The sequence below is a fragment of the Pleurodeles waltl genome, chromosome 9 (assembly GCF_031143425.1).
Source record: "Pleurodeles waltl isolate 20211129_DDA chromosome 9, aPleWal1.hap1.20221129, whole genome shotgun sequence".
NCBI classification, from domain to species: domain Eukaryota; kingdom Metazoa; phylum Chordata; class Amphibia; order Caudata; family Salamandridae; genus Pleurodeles; species Pleurodeles waltl.
The window spans coordinates 435,241,680-435,259,788 of NC_090448.1; the positions used below are offsets into that span (position 1 = coordinate 435,241,680).

At 43.7% G+C, this 18,109-nt stretch overlaps 1 protein-coding gene across 1 annotated transcript in view; it reads right to left on the reverse strand.

Moving 5' to 3' along the window:
* LOC138259481 (cytochrome P450 2F5-like) overlaps window positions 1-18,109 on the reverse strand; it is a 228,646-nt gene that overhangs the window by 122,220 nt on the left and 88,317 nt on the right. The window contains exon 6 of the mRNA XM_069207251.1: window positions 4,608-4,749. Coding sequence (XP_069063352.1) covers window positions 4,608-4,749 — 142 coding nt within the window. The remainder of the gene's footprint in view (window positions 1-4,607; window positions 4,750-18,109) is intronic.

Consider the following 18,109-nt stretch of genomic DNA (forward strand, 5'->3'; position numbering starts at 1 on the left):
CACCACAAGAGTGCAAGATGGGGCCGTCAAAAGGTCATTATTGCTTCTTTTTGGCAATTATGAGATATATAAGCTGTTCAAGCATCTTCCCAACACAGGTGAGGTCGATGACTATGACGCAGCAGTAAAAACACTCAATGCCCATTTTGACCCACAACTCAACCCTGATTTAGAGAGATTTAAACTGCACCAGGCACATCAACAAGAAAACAAATCCATAGACCAATTCTATGCATGACTATGAGAACTGGCCAGTACCTGCACTGCGGATGATCAGCCCAAAGAAATCCATGCCTAAATCATTGAAGGCTATCGCAAGACACTGCGGGGCTCATCCTAATGCAACTAAACATCAGCCTCAAACATATCCTCATCATGGCAAGGTCGCATGACCTCTCAGCAGCCAGGGCAACCAAGATGAAAGCTGCAATAACCCAAATACCCAAAAAATCTCCCACTGTCAAAATGAAACGTATGGATGCCATGCTAGGGTCACAACTTAAAGGAAAACCCTGAGTGACGGCCCCAACCAGACAAGCGTCACGTTGCATGGACTGTGGATGTGAGGAGCATGCCACAAATGACTGCCCCGTCCAAAGAAAGCAGTGCTGCAACTGTGGAAAGATGAACCACTTTGCGGCTGTATGCTGCAGAAGCAGTAAAACCAGAAGCATGAGAGGGAGATGCCTAGTCACAAAAAAAGTGAGACCAATGTCCGTGGAAGACCCAGGGTCTCCAGAGCAAAACCGGACAGATGGAGAATGGGGTCACAAACCAGAAGGCTCATCCCCAGACAAAGAGGAGACATTCCTCATATCCTTCACCAATTACCTCAAAAGGAACCAAAGGCCCCAACCAAAATGTGTTGTTCACATCGCAGGGTCCCAAGTCAAAGCACTGATTGACACAGGCACCTCAGTAAATGTCATGTGCATCCACCATTATCAATGCCTCTGACCATGCACTCAGCTGACACTATCCCACACGGAAATCTTCACCTACAGCAGCCACAAATTGCTACCGTTATGTGGGAAAATAACTGTGTAAGTCAAGTTGGATGACAAGAAAGTACAAATCACCTTCCACATCGTAGACAAAGAAACCACCTGGCTGAAGATCTTGGGCTAGTTTCATTTGCCCGTAGCTTGAGATCTTATCAAGTCGACGACCTGCTAAAGCAATTTCCTACACTATTCACTGGCCTAGGATGCCTGAAGATGGCCCCAACCGGCTACACATTGACAAATCTGTACCTCCTACTGCCCTGCAACACCGATGATTCCCCTTCCACCTATGCCCATTAGTGGAAGAGGAACTGCAAAAACTCAAAGAACAGGGCGTCATTGAAAAAGTGACCAGACCCATGCCATGGATGTCGCCATGGTGATCACCAAAAAGCCCAAACAACCAGGGAAGATATGTTTGTGCATCAATATGTGTCTCCCCAAACAAGTCAAATCAAATGGAAGAGGCATATAACACTGACTATCAATGACATAATCGCAGACCTAAATGGCTCCCAGTGGTTCTCAAAACTAGACCTAATTGCCTAATACCACCAGTTGTGCCTAGCTGAACAGAGCAGACACATCACCACATTCCCCACTCATGTTTGGCTCCGTAGATACGAAAGACTGAATTTTGGCATATCTTCGGCTGCTGAAGTGCTCCAACATGCCATCCGGGAGACGCTCTCCGGCCTGCCTGGGGTGATGAATGCCAGCGATGACATTCGTATCTTTTCCAACAAAGCCAAATAACATTGACAACACCTCTGAGCCACACTGCAACACCTCTAAGACAATGACTTGACTCTCCACAAAGGGAAGTGCTCATTTTTTCAAACATCCATCAAATTCTTGGAATATATCTTTGGTCAAAGTGGGGTCCAGGTCCACCCACAAAAATTCAAAGTAATCAAATGAGGCTCTGCACCAACCATAATGAGTGAAGTGTGCAGTTTTTTGGGAATGGTTACATACTGTGGCCAATTCATACCGAATCTTGCCACTGTTGCAGAGCCGCTCAGAGCCCTCATGAAGAGAGAGGCCTCATGGTTATGGGGCCACAGAGAAGAAAGTGCCTTCTGTCCCCTGAAAGATGCCCTCCTGAGCAAAACCACCATGGCATAGAGGTGAGCCATGCTGCCTCGGAGCCGTACTTACCCGAGATTGAGCCCAGAAAGTGGGCCCGCTAGCATTCATGAGCAAGGTGCTGACAGCCACTAAGAAATGATAGAGTGGGAGGCCCTGGCAATCAAGTGGGCCTGTGGGCAGTTCAACCTCAATCTCAGTAGAGGACAGTTCAAGGTAGTCACAGACCATCAGCCTCTTCTCCCACTCTTCAAGAGCACAACACCACACCCTCATCCAAGAATAGAAGGATGGGCAATTCAGCTGCAGCATTACCAGATGGAAGTCACATACCGCCCTGGTTCCAGAAACCCGTCAGACTTCTTGTCATGCGACCCACCAGACCAATACGATTCGACCACAGCCATCGATGAAGCAATGGAAGGGTATGTTCAGTCTCTAGCACTAGGCGTCTGCCCCTAAGCACTTACACTACAAGAAATCTCTGGAGCCACGGACTACAACACCGTCCTGTGCAAGGTGAAGTCAGCACTCTCAGAAGAATAATGGGAGGGATTCCTAACAGATGCCACCAACCGGGCCGAATCCAAAGGAGAGTGGATAGTCAAGGACAGTTTGCAACAAATAATTTTGGTATGTATGAATGTTTTACAACTGCAAAGTGGTTGCAAAACCTTCATATTTTACCAGATCCGTAGAGGAGGCGGTAACCTATTCGCAAATAGGAAGGGATCCCCAAAAGACACCTTCCCCTTTGTGAATGTGGGTGAAAACATTTTAAGAGCAGGCAGTGGCCCCATGGACCACTGCTTACTGAAAAAACTGAAAAGAAAAGTTTTTCTTTTTCTTTTTGTAATGCATCCAGTTTTCCTTTAAGGAAAATGGGCTGCATTACAAACAAAATTGCTTTATTGAAAAATAAATCACAGACATGGTGGTCTACTGACCCTAGCAGGCCACCATCCCTGTGATGGTGGCCATTCCCTAATGGGTTGCACATTGCAACCTGCCTCATGAATATTAATGAAGCTGGTCCCTTGCGACCCAGTTGGGAATAGCAAATAGTGTCTGAGACACTATAGCACATCACAGTTTGTAATTTCCTAATAGTGATTTGCAAAAATGTGCTATTAGGAAATCGTAAACTACTTTTTTGGACATCTGGCCCTCACTTATTTATCTAACACACCTGAGTGTTTCTAAGTAGTTCTGCTCTGACACTACAAATCAGAAACCCTCCGTTCCAGTTCATCAAACCTGCTAGTGAAACTGGACAGTTTTTCATCAATACCACTCAGCTTACTTTGGAGATATTCAATATCCTCACCCTAGGAAGTTTTAATGTCTCTAACCTCTGACAAAATGGTTCCCATCAATGAATAAAGTGAAGGATGCAGAGAATGGGTTGCTACTATCACTGGCGATGATGTAGGTAGTTGGTCACCCGGAACTGCCATAGGGGTCTGTGCCTGGTCCTTCCAATAAAATAATTACTGAATTGATAGCCGTAATCAAGTTTTCTTGAGATATTGTTGAAACAAAGTTAAAGCAACAGGGACCGGCTGTGGGGATTCCAGTGCAGTGGTAAACATACTAGTAATGTTATCAATGACACCCAATTGTTCCATATCCTTCGACTGAGTGAAAATATGATATTTTCGGTCCATATCTGCAATCTCCTGAGACGTAGCGAGGGTCAGCTCAGCAACCTGGTGGTGTGTTGCAACTTCTTTATGCGAGGAAAGCCCAGTATTGATAGTAACTATGCCTGGCCATTAGTGATCTTTGTGTAGCTCTAACTTGTGTAATTCCATATAAGGTAATCAAGCGGAATTACCCAAGGGTTACACAAGTATATGCCTGAATTAAGTGATAAGAACAATTCTGCATTTAACACTATTTCCTAGTGCAAAAATGCCCATGGATACATTTTGTGGTAAGAATAGTTTGCACCAGCAGTCACTCACACTGGTTGAATGTACTCTTGGGGTAGGATTTTCCACCAACCTACTACCAGCATTTAGCACTATTTTCTTAGTACAAAATGCACCCTGAATCCAAAATGGATGCAGGGCTGCATTTTGCACTATCACAGCACTAAACACAGTAGAACATGGAACCCAAGCATGACTGACAGCTCATGCTTGCTAAATGTTTCCCCCAAATTACTCCTAATTACGTGAGCAGTATTAATTGTGTAATTATCTGTAATTCTGCATCAAAAAGTAACACAGAATTACCAAAATTACTCTGATTACCCTGGCATAATCTAAATTCTGCCCAGGCCTACTTATCTTAAAGAAAAACACATCCACTACAGTAGCTTATTTAGATGCAGCATTTTCTTCAGAACTCAAGATTTTCCATTACCTCCAAATCTCAATCAGGTTTTAGGTGTTGCATAGGGAAGTGCAAGTAATACATCGGAGAAGACAAATTTAATGTTTGAAGTAACAGTAGCTTCTAAGCTTTTACTATCTGCTGTGACCGGCATAGTCTAATAATACATTGTACCTTCCACTTCTGGGTGCTTCATGAGAATCAGGAGTCCATATCTTAGGGTCGTGCTGACGGTTTCTGTTCCACCAAAGAATAGATTGTGAGTAGTGATCACCAAAGTTTCAGTATGAAAATAAGTATTGGGGTTCTTCTCCTCCTAGCAACAGATTAGAAACACCAGCATTAATATTTAAACCAGAATAGTATTTGGGATAGACGAATTAAGATCGATATTTTTCCATTTGAAACACGTACAATTCTTATGTTTTACAGTGAAAACATATTTAGAGAAAAAAAAAAACATATTTTGGACTCTAAAAGTCTGTTTTGAGAATCAGAACATCTCATGACCTAATGAGGAGGTACAACGCACTATATAAATAAAAAAAAACAGGCCATCCAGAAAGTTCTTTGGGCCTCACAAGGTGTGAGAAAGTGCTACACAAGCGCTAATATAATACAGTAAAATACTCCTCGGAAACGTCAGAAGCTGTGCATGCAGGAAAACTTTTTATGCATGAGGGAAGTGTATACATGATTCACAAGACCCATAGCCTCCTGAGATACACATGAGTTAGTGTACCATAAATAGGCGTAACAAATATTTACCTTTTCATAAGGTTGTGTGTAAACATATCGCTAACAAAATACAGTTTCACATAAATATCGTATAATATATGTAGTTTTCAAAAACACTCTCCCATTGTGTTTATATTTTATATTATTAACTTCAGTGAAGTAATATTTTTGCAGACGATATTCAAGACACAATATTTCTGTCATTCAATATTAAAAGGTTGAACAGTTTTTGACATCCACACCCATTAGAATACACTTGGCGATTAAGGGTCTGATTTACAGTTTGGTGGAGGGGTTTCTCCACCTCAAACGTGACAGATATCCGGTCTCTTGTATTATGATTTCCATAGGCTATGAAATTGTAATACGGCAGACCGGTTATCCATCATACTTGTGACGGAGTATCCCCCTTTGCCAAACTCTAAATCAGGCCCTTAGCCAGTTAAAATGTATTACAAAAGTTACAAATATGTCCCAAATATTCATATTAAAGAAAAACTATAACCCATCAAAATGCAAAACCTTTTGAATAGTGGGAACAGTTTACTAGATACATAGGCCCTCTCAACAAATATTAGTTTCTGTAGATAGATATGACCAAGCAGCAGTTGCCACTGGGTAATTATAGTTAGGACCATGTTTCAATAGGAAAAACATTTTTTGGTTTGCTAATACCTTTGGCACTCTTCATCAAACACTTAGAAAAAAGTTCATCCACCTCATGCCCTTCCTGGGAAGTTTTGGAGTGATCCGTCATCCGGGTGCCAAGAAAAGGGAGTCCCCAAACACCTTTTCGCCTAACAATTTTCCATAGGAAAAGTAGAAATAGCTTCAGCTGAAACGGTTGAACAGAATTACACCCAATTTGGCAAAAAGCTAGATCATGATGCAGAAACTGTGCTTTTGTGATTTAGTGTAAATTCATTCAGTAGTTTTGAGAAATTAAGCCTCAAACTGTATTGATATTTAACTTTATGAAGGGTCCACACAGCCACCGGCTCTTCAGATAAGATCTGATTGACTGCCACCACATCCATAAAGATGTAGTAGAAGCCATTTTAGGGCCCGGGCTCTGAGTACCCTGTACTGTCAAAAAATGTTTTTAAAAACTCATAGAGGGCAGGGTAGGGATACTTCACTGTTCCCCAGCCTGATGAGAAGGTCTCAAATTGACTTTTGCCACCACAGATCCTGTGGCTCCTATGAAAAAAGGGTCTCCATCTGTTTTCATTTTGAGATTCCCGGGGTGGGCCAAGGCCCAGGGGTTGGTGGATGCATTGTTAATAGGGAGTGGGACACACACCTGCCCCTCTCCAAGACCTGGGTATCCCATCCCTCAGGGCTGAATTTTATTAAAAGGGGTGGAGGAGTGCACGGCACCCCTCCCCAAGCCTTAATTAGGCCACGGGGACATCATCCTCTCAGGCTGATAATCTCAAATATGGAATAGAAGCATGGTGCCCCCATTCCCTGGCCTCTTACAGGCCCTGGGTACCCTATACCCTGGGGCAATTATTTTAATTTTGAGGAAGGGCATGCAGGCCCTTTTCTCCAAGCTTTATATCGCCCCATCCTCTGAGATCACCGTTCTCCCCACACGGGAGAGGGGGGACAGGAAATAAAAACGTTATTCCCTACCGACACTATCCCAATTAAGGATTACAATTTTGCTCGAAGAAAGCTGGTAGCAGAGTAAAATGCTTCTCCAGCCCAGGTGGGAGCAAAGCTACTGAGTAATCTGACTCTCCAAAGTAGCTGTATCAAGTGCCCACACCATCCACTGATAATTACCTCACATATGACATCACTCATGACATGTTTGTTGAAATCATTGATGGCATCACTGTAACATCTGAAATGACATCATTCAACACTGTGCTTTGCTGGGGTGCGAATTATAGTTACGTTCGGTCATGAGTAATAGTTACTTGAGATAACCATAACTGGTGAATTTCAGTTGTTTTGGGCCAGATATACGAAGCTCTTTTACCAGTCACAAACAGCCCATTAGCCCATTTCCGACTGATAACTGGCTTTTTGCCATGTACCATTCCTATTTTGTGAGTCAGTCACCTGTTACTGACTTGCAAAATAGGGATTGCAACGCGCTTTTAGGGAGGGGCGTACCAAGGGCGTCCCTTCCTAATTGCAACTTGCAGGCCAGGTATGATTGTTTGTGACCGGGAATGCGGTCACAAAACAATCGTAGTTACCACCAACTTCAAGCTGGTAGTAACCCATTCACAAATGGGAAGGATCCCTTCCTCTTTGCTAATGGGGGTGCAAACAATTTTTAAGAGTAGGCCATGATCCCAGGGACCAGGGCCTACTCTTAAAATATTCAAACTTTTCAGTTTTCTTTTTGTAGTGCATCACTTTTCCTTTGAGGAAAACGGACTGCATTACAAAAAATTCTTTATTTAAAAAGCAGTCACCGACATGGTGTGATTTTAGCCATTCACAATGGGTGGGAAATTGTGACCTGCATCATGAATGTTGATGAGGCAGGTACATTTGCGACCCACTGCGAATCGTTAACAATGTTAAACACACTGTAATACATTGCAGTTTGTGATTTCCTAATAGCGAATTGCAAAAATTGGCTATTAGGAAATCACAAAGTGCTTTTTTGATAAATCTTGCCCTTTGTCTTTTAAAAATAGTATGTTTTAATTGACATTTTCGACTAACTATTGCGTCCCTTTAACTTTAGTTTTTTTCAGTGAATAGATAGATAGATAAATAGATAGATAGATAGATAGATAGATAGATAGATAGATAGATAGATAGATAGAGATAGATAGATTTTGTAGGTTTCTTAACACTCAGAACAAATGAAGAGTAGAAGGCAGACCATCAAAGGAGCAGATCATGCTATTAAAAAGAAATTAGACCTGTTCACAAACTAAATATACACATGCATATTTAGTCAAGGGTATATTTACTAATCTGCTTAGGTATAACTCTTATCTGTTTTGCTACTCACCATTTCTGAGGGTAGAGTAACACCTAAGCGTAAAATTACTTGTGTCTGCCCCCTCAGTTCACGGGGTGGGGACATCTAAGGTTGAATTTATGAGAGTAAACACTATAAACTAAATAAATATATATATATTATTTAAAAGTCGAAAACATTATTTCCAATAGGCATTATTATAATTTTCCATCTCCATTATTTTTGATGTGAGTGTTTTGTAATATCTGTGAGTGGCCTTGTGTGGTGCTTGACTTTCTCCAAGGCTGAGCTGACATAGGTGTCACCTATTATGTGACCTTTAGAGCTGTAGATGTTTTGCTTGAGCAGAGCAATTGTCTTACCCTTTTGTGGGTGGGTGTATTAGCATGCATCTCCTTAAACTCCTTCTTATGTTTCCTTAAAGCATTCCCATTTAAGGAGTAGGTAATCCACATATTTCTACCATTCCTCCATCACTCCCACATTTACTACAAAGTGGTATACATACTTGTGCGGAGATCTCTGCCACCTTGATGGAGATCTCTGGATAGAAAATATTTTGCTGCATGTGAGCAGAACTACAGTAGCACTACTTCTCAAGCTACAAAATGCAGTTTGTAAATAGGCCCCACAGTGTTCTATGAAATGTTGATGCACAACATGGCAGCAAATCCAGCCTTAAACATCAGTATATTTCTGCAATAAGTATACTCCACAAAGCTTACATACATTTACAAGAGGCAGATGATCTTGACAGAACATTTTTGCTGGTGCTTAGCTTCCCTATCAATCTTAGGTATCTTATTGAAAATTCTAACCAATTTAATCTTCCCCAGCCTTCCCCAATCTGTTGGTTTAGAAACAATCAGGCTCACCTTGCCCACTAAAGGGAATCTGAAAATATTAACAACAAGGTGTTCACCATATTTATTCTAGCACATAACATTTTTCGCAATGAAGTCAGTGAATGATGCATGCTCACTTGTGCAGACTAATGCCCAAAATGTCAGCACACAGAGGTTGATAATATTGCTGGTGGCGCCCGGTGCGTCAATTGTTTTTGGCACCCCCCATGGCCTCCTCCTGGGATTCTCTCACTACCACCCAGCAAAAGTGACCCTCATCTCTCCATAACCTCTCTCTCACATATATTTCATTTGTTTTAAAGCACTGCTAAACGATTACTAATTTACTCAGCTAGCCACATAAAATCCAGATCTGTTCTTTACAGCAGGCATATTCCCATCTGTTCTTCTTTATGGCAGGTCAAAACTGTCACTAGACAATACTTTAATCTTTCTCTCTAGCAGCAGCATTAATTATATCACTTATCTTGACAATTTAATTGCTGTCTGAAAGCTGGACACACAAGGAACTCTGCTGCAGGTATGTTCAAATCGTAAGGCATTGCTTAACACAGTGCTCCCCCTGAGATCAGTGCACCCACCCAGGTCTGTGTAGCTACACCAGCCCCACCACTATAAAGCTAGCCCTTGTGACAGTACAGGCTTTTTGGAAGAATAATATTCCAAAAGAGAACCTCCAGCAAGTATTGATTTTTTGGGGTATTAGTTGCAAAGAGGAAGGGCACATCAAAAATAGTTATTGAGTTGGTGGAATATTAGTGTAGGAGGCTGGCCTTGCTTATAGTGGGTACCTTGTGGTACTTACACCCTGTGCCAGATCCAGTTATCCCTTACTAGTAGAATAGAGGTGTTTCTAGCAGCTTAGACTGATAGAAGGTAGCTATGGCAAAGCAGCTTAGGCTGAACTAGGAGACATGCAAAGCTCCTACTATACCACTTTTATCATAAAGCACAATACCATAAGAAAACACAATACTGAGAGTTACTAAAAATAAAGGTACTTTATTTTAGTGACAATATGCCAAAAGTATCTCAGAGAATACCCTCACTCAGGAGGTAAGTAATATACACAAGTTATATGTACACAAACCTAAAACAGGTAAGTAACAGTTCGAAAAGTAGTGCAAACAATGTAGAATCACAATAGGATGCAATGGGTAGACATAGGTCTAGGGGCAAAACACTACCCATACACTCCAAAAGTGGAATTCGAATCACAAATGGACTCCAGACCTATGGGAGATTGTAGAGGGTCACTGGGACTGTGAGAAAATAGTAAGGGTCTCCAAAATACCCCACCCCAAGACCCTAGAAAGTAGGAGTAAAGTTACCCTACTACCCCCAGAAAGACTCAATAGTTGTGATAGGGGGATTCTGCAAGAACCACAAGCACCAGCAAAACACTGAAGATGGACTCCTGGACGTGAGGACCTGCAAGGCAAGGAGACCAAGTCCAAGAGCTGTGATAGTGTCCAGGGGGGGCTGGAGCCCAGAAAACCCCGGATGAAGGTGCAAAAGGGCTGTCTCCAGGTGGAAGGAGCCGAGGATTCTGCAACAACGAAAAGGGCTAGGAACTTCTCCTTTGGATGGAAGATGTCCCACGGCGTGCTGGATGTTGCAGAAGTATTTCCACGCAGAAATACCGCAAACAAGCCTTGCTAGCTGAAAGGGTTGTGGTAGAAGTTTTTGGGTGCTGCTGGGGACCAGAAAGGACCAGGATGTCGCCCCTTGGAGGAGGAGACAGAGGGTTGCTCAGCAACTCAGAGAGCCCCTGCAGAAGCAGGCAGCACCCGCAGAAGTACCAGAGGAGGCACTTAGAAGATCTGTGAAACCAGAGTCACAAAAGGAGAGTCCCACGACGTCGGAGTCCAACTCAGAGGGTTGAGTACTGCAGGACGGAGTGGTGGGGACCCAGGCTAGGCTGTGCACAAAGGAATCCTCGGAGAAGTGCACAGAAGCCGGAGCAGCTGCAAATCACGCAGTACACAGGTTTGCTGTCTTGCATGGGGAGGCAAGGACTTACCTCCACCAAACTCGGACTGAAGGATCACTGGACGTGGGGGTCACTTGGGTCCAGCTCCTGTGTTCCAGGTGCCAAGCTGGCCAGGATGAGAGGGGACCCAGAGGACCGGTGATGCAGTCTTTTGGTGCCTGAGATAGCAGGGGGAAGATTCAGTCGACCCACAGGAGATTTATTCTTGGCTTCCAGTGCAGGGTGAAGGCAGACAGCCCTCAAAGCATGCACCACAAGGAAACAGTCGAGAAAGCCGGCAGGATGAGGCACTACAATGTTGCTGGTAGTCGTCTTGCTACTTTGTTGCGGTTTTGCTGGTGTCCTGAGCAGTCAGCGGTCGATCCTTGGCAGAAGTCGAAAAGGGAAGTGCAGAGGAACTCTGGTGAGCTCTTGCATTTGCTATCTGAAGAATACCCCAGAGGAGAGACCCTAAATAGCCGGAAAAAGAGGTTTGGCTACCAAGAAAGGAGGTTTGGCTACCAAGAGAGGTAAGAGCCTATGAGAGTGGGTCTCTGACGTCACCTGCTGGCACTGGCTATTCAGAGCAATCCAATGTGCCCCCAACACCTCTGAATCCAAGATGGCAGAGGTCTGAGACACACTGGAGGAGCTCTGGGCACCTCCCCTGGGAGGTACTGGTCAGGGGAGTGGTCACTCCCCTTTCCTTTGTCCAGTTCCGCGCCAGAGCAGGGCTGGGGAATCCTTGAACCGGTGTAGACTGGCTTATGCAGAGATGGGCACCATCTGTGCCCATCAAAGCATTTCCAGAGGCTAGGGGAGGCTACTCCTCCCCAGCCCTTCACACCTATTTCCAAAGGGAGAGGGTGTAACACCCTCTCTCAGAGGAAATCCTTTGTTCTGCCTTCTTGGGCCAGGGCTGCCCAGACCCCAGGAGGGCAGAATCCTGTCAGAGGGGTTGGCAGCAGCAGCAGCTGCAGTGGAAACCCGGGAAAGGCAGTTTGGCAGTACCCGGGTTCTGTGCTAGAGACCCGGGGGATCATGGACTTGTCCCCCCAGTACCAGAATGGTATTGGGGTGACAATTCCATGATCTTAGACATGTTACATGGCCATGTTCGGAGTTACCATGGTGACGCTACACATAGGTAGTGACCTATGTGCAGTGCACACATGTAATGGTGTCCCTGCACTCACAAAGTTCGGGGAAATTGCCCTGAACGATGTCAGGGCACCTTGGCTAGCACCAGGGTGCCCACACACTAGGTAACTTGGCACCCAACCTTCACCAAGTGAGGGTTAGACATATAGATGACTTATAAGTTACTTATGTGCAGTGAAAAATGGCTGTGAAACAACGTGGACGTTATTTCACTCAGGCTGCCGTGGTAGGCCTGTGTAAGAATTGTCTGAGCTCCCTATCAGTGGCAAAAGAAATGCTGCAGCCCATAGGGAGCTCCTGGAACCCCAATACCCTGGGTACCGAAGTACCATATACAAGGGAATTATATGGGTGTACCAGTGTGCCAATCAGAATTGGTAAAATTAGTCACTAGCCTGCAGTGACAGTTTTAGAAAGCAGAGAGAGCATAAACACTGAGGTTCTGGTTAGCAGAGCCTTAGTGATACAATTAGGCACCACACAGCGAACACATACAGGGCATACACTATGAGCACTGGGGTCCTGCCTAGCAGGATCCCAATGACACAAGGGCAAAAACAAACATACATACAGTGAAAATGGGAGTAACATGGCAGGCAAGATGGTACTTTCCTACAATTAGTTACTGAGTTTGGGCCACAATTCCTACTCTGTACATGTAAAAGGAATTGTTTGAAAGGTAGGTTCTAAAATTGATTTGCATAATGTAGTGTCCTTCCCAGCCTGGGTACTTCTAAATGAACACGCACACACCTAGATTGGTCGTACACATCTTTATTCTTTTGCGTGCAAGCATGAACTCAACAATCTAAAACTGGAATCCAGTCACAGCACCCAAACACTCATAACACAGTTCTATGGAGTCCTTCAGAAACCAAAAATGTTCCTGTGATCACTACTCCCCCCTTGATAAACAAAAACTACTCTATATTACAAACATATATACATATATTACAATTCTTCTATGAGACTCTTTGGAGTTCTGACCGTACGCCCTGATTACGTCCTTTGAAGCTGGGACGAGAGACAAGTAGTGTCCAGGGCTGACACAGGTGATGTGGGGAAGGATGAAGTCAGAGGTTGCTCTGCAGTCTCAGGTAAACCACTGTCAGGTAGGACATTAGGAACTGGTGAAGGTCTAGGCAGAGGTCTGAAGTACGAAGAATCTTGTGTAATGGACTTCTCAGGGCGGTGAACAGTCACTATGTGTGCCTTACTAGTTGTGACTTCGCACAGTTCAGCTTCAAAGGGAGCAACAGATTCACGCTTTCTCTTTTGTCTCACCAACACACGATCTCCTTCATGAAAAGTAACATTCTTTGCACCTCTACGTTTGTCAGCATACACTTTCATCTTTTGTTAACAAACTAGACCTTTCTGAAGAAGTCCACCATTTTGGTAACTTGGACATCATGGCTCTTCCAAACATCAGTTTTCACCTGTCGTTGAATGAGTCATCGATCTGCATGCTTGAAGAGTATGATGGAGAGCTGTCTTCAAACTAAGCTTCTCTGATTGTGCACGCTGTACAGTCTTTTTCAAGATGCTCATAAAACGTTTCACAATGCTGGATGGATGTCTATATACTTGCTTTCCCACTTATTTCTTTTACTAATTAAGCACTGAGAGAGTCATCAAGGGCTTTGAGGGAGGTGCATCCTGAGCTACATTTGACCAGTCTCAAAACACTAAAGTGATTTGACTGCACGCAATTGGTCTCCTCTGACCTTTCCTAAAATCAGACAAAGACTGTCTGTGAAAGGCCAAATAAAAAATAAAGTGCTAACCAGGGTATTACTTACAAAATTAATAAGTCATAAAAGTAATTTGTTTGGAAAATAATTAATCAAAATTTAAGTAAAGATATTCAATCAAAAAAAGATTTTAAATCAAAAAGGTTATTAACCAGGATGGCAAGGTGACTGTCATTGGATTTCCCCACCCAGGAACCCATGGCACACATGGTGATCTCTCCACAGTGAAAATTATCAAAGGAATGGAGATCAGTAAGTGGCCCTGGGGCACAAGCAGAAAACTCCACAATCATTGATTTTTTTTGTATATCTGAAACAAACAACAGCTTTGGGACTGCAGATTAAAAAAAAAACGTAAAATGTGATGTGTAGGGCGAAAGAACATGGCACCAGCTTGGTAAACAACACAGACTACAATGCATCCACTGTGCCGATGGATGCATTCTAAGCAGTGAAATCCCCAGCAGACAGACAGGGCTCTAAAAATATGGCAGTGGTTATCTGGGAGGGAAGCACAGGGCAGGGTCTCTGGCAGCCACGACCTCCGCTGATTCTAGTGGGCTAGCATATGACCTCCATAATATGTAAAAGGTTTCATTAAAGGAAGCATGGATGAGAAGTAAATTATGTGCAGAATGTATCCAAAAGTGTATACAATGGTCTTATAGCCCACTGCCAAGTGCTATATCATTTGTTAAAAGCCCCAAACCCAAACTATAGGCCTGAACCACAGACGAGGGCCTATACTGAAAAGGAAGGTCTTTGACAACCGGTAATGCATGAGGCAAAAGGGCTATAAGGCTATTAGAATATTCCAGCCGCTGAGGATAGAATTTTCGAAATGTGAAAGAGGGAAACAGAAAGAAAAACATTGGAATCTTCATTAACCGCATATTAAGGAGAAATATCCCTTGCTCTTCATTCAGCATTGGGACTACATAATAATTAATGTGACATTATGTTTAAGGTATGCATGAGTTTTGACTGCACCTTTGGCAGAGTGGCAAGAGCATGATAAAATAAGGCATTCTCAAGCATTCCTGCCAAAGAATCAACCTTCACTGGTGTTAGAAATGGGGTCTTTGGTTGGCAGTCAAGTTACCCCTGTCCAAGCAAGGACCCTCACTCTAGTCAGGGTAAAGGAGAATCACCCTCAGTTAATCCCCTCTCTCTCCCCTTGGTAGCTTGGCACAAGCAGATAGGCTCAACTTCAGAGTCTAGGTGTAAAGTATTTGTACCAACACACACAGTAACTCAGTAAAAACACTACAAAATTACACAACACAGGTTTAGAAAAATAGATGACATTTATTTAAACCAAACAAGACCCAAACGACAAAGATCCACCATACACATGTCAAGTTATGAATTAAAAAAGCAAAAAGAGTCTTAAATCTCTAGAAAACAGTGCTAACGCTGTTAGTGTGAAAAAGTACCTGGGCTGCATCAAAATAACACAACACATGCGAGTGTGCATCGTAAAAGGCCAGCGATGTGTCGATTTCTCACTCGCAAGCAGGACCGTGCGTCATTCCTCCTCTGGTCGGCATGCATTGTTTTTTCCTCTCCGCAGGAGAGTGATGCGTCGATGCGGACAGGTACCTCGGGTCCGGGCAGGCTTCGAGTTGTTTTTCCGCGCCCAAAGACCACGATATGTGGGTTGCGACATTATCAGCCTCCGTCAGCGAGTGTTGCATGTTGTTTCTCCAGCCGCGTGCGGCAGCGCATCGTTTCTCAGCCGCTTCTCGGAAGGTGCGTCAAAACTTTCCCCGCACAGCGGTCTGTGTGTGGAATTTCAGTCTTGGTCTGCCAGCTTCACCTTTCAAGGCCCCATGTATTGGATAGGGCACGACTTGGCAGGACAGGAGTCTCAGCAGAGAGTACAGGTGCTGGCAGGGGAAGTCTTTGATGGCCCTGAGACTTCAACAACAGGAGGCAAGTTCAGGACAAGCCCTTGGAGATTTCTTCACAAGCAGGAATGCACAACGAAGTCCAGTCTTTGTCCCCTTGCACATGCAGAAGCAGCAACTGCAGGATAGCTCCACAAAGCATAGTCACAGGCAGGGCAGCACTTCTCCTCAGCTCTTCAGCTCTTCTCCAGGCAGAGGTTCCTCTTTATTTCCAGAAGTGATCTAATTTTCTGGGGTTTGGGTGCTCTTCTTATACCCATTTTGGCTTTTGAAGTATGCCTACTTCAAAGGAAAGTCTTTCTTTTTTGTGGGAACTTGCCTTGCCCAGGCCAGGCCCCAGACACACACCAGGGGATTGGAGACTGCATTGTGTGAGGGCAGGCAAAGCCCTTTCAGGTGTAAGTGACCACTCCTCCCCTCCCTCCTAGCACGGATGGCTCATCAGAATATGCAGGCCACACCCCAGCTCCTTTTGTGTCACTGTCTAGAGAGAGGAGCAAACAGCCCAACTGTCAAACTGACCCAAACAGGGAATCCACAAACAGGCAGAGTCACAGAATGGTTTAAGGAAGAAAATGCCTACTTTCTAAAAGTGGCATTTTTAAATACACAATCTCAAAACCAACTTTACTAAAAGATGTATTTTTAAACTGTGAGCTCAGAGACCCCAAACTCCACATGTCTATCTGCTCCCAAAGGGAAACATATTTAAAGGTAGCCCCCATGTTAACCTATGCGAGAGATAGGACTTGCAACAGTGAAAACCGACTTTGGCAGTATTTCCCTGTCAGGACATATAAAACACATTAGTATATGTCCTACCTAAAAAATATACCGTTGGGCTACCTTGGGCCCACCTTAGGGGGTGTCTTACATGTAAGAAAAGGGAAGGTTTAGGCTTAGCAAGTGGGTAAACTTGCCAAGTCGAATTGGCAGTTGGAAACTGCACACTCAGACACTGCAGTGGCAGGTCTGAGCCATGTTTATAGGGCTACTAATGTGGGTGGCACAACCAGTGCTGCAGGCCCACTAGTAGCATTTGATTTACAGGCCATGGGCACCTCTAGTGCTCTGTACTAGGGACTTACCAGTAAATACAATATGCCAATCATGGATAAACCAATCAACAATACAATTTACACAGAGACCATATGCACTTTAGCACTGTTTAGCAGTGGTAAAGTGCTCAGAGTTCAAAAGCCAACAATAGATCAGAAAAAATGGGACGCAGGAGGCAAAAAGATTGGAGATGACCCTGTAGAAGGAAAAAAGTCCAACAACTGGTATCTCCTAAGTGACCACTATAGTAGTCATGGGGCTCATGCATTACATTATGAGGTTTTCATATAGAACGCTACCTCTGCAGAGAAAATGACCAAGAGAAGGTGGCTCTTGCTTGGATCACATTGCTTCACATAGAGTTTTCAAAATATGCAAGAGATCCAATTCCAAGACAGTAGGCATTATTTAGATCTCAGCGGATGGAATTATCTGTCACAGATGTGATGGATATCCAGTCCACCATATAATGATCTCCTTAGGATATAATGAGATCATAATACGGCAGAAGGGAGATCTGTCATGTTTCTGACAGAGTATTTCCTTCTGCCAAGGTCTAAATCAGGCCCATAGTTATTTATTCAATGGATTATTCTTGGATCTTAAGCTTCCAATGTGTGCATTTTTTGTGTTAGTTTGTATATTTTCGTTCATTTCTTCCTCTTCCACTTAAAGTAGAGCACTGGAATTACTTCTATGCTGATCATACTTACAATCACAAAATGAACTGAAATATTACAAGCTGAAAATCCTTTGTATGATGGTAGTGCATCTGACAATTCTTTAAGGATTGGCATCATTAGGGATGTGCTCCAGGGTAGATTATTTTATAGAGCAAGTACCCCAGGGTTGCCCGGTAATTGGGCATTGGTAGTGCAACCATCCCCAGGCAGCAGGCTGCATTGACTCTGCATGAGGCACATAAACTCAACCCTATGCGGGGTGGATGAGGCTATTCCTGAGCCCATGAGGGCATAAAAAATGTTGTACTGCATTTATGAGTTATACCTGTACAAATGAGGCTGTACCCAAAGTATGATAATTCTCCTTGGAATTCACAAAATGAATTGAAAACATTAAGTTGAATGCCATGTGACATCAATTCCTATGATGTCATCAGTAAGTGGAAGTGCATGGAATGCCACGTCACAATTCCCACCATTTTCATGATCAATTGCAAGTCTTAGGGGAATATATACAAGAAAGTGGTGCATAGGTCCTGATGCACCACTTTTCTTGCAGTGCTCTTGCCCACTTAAC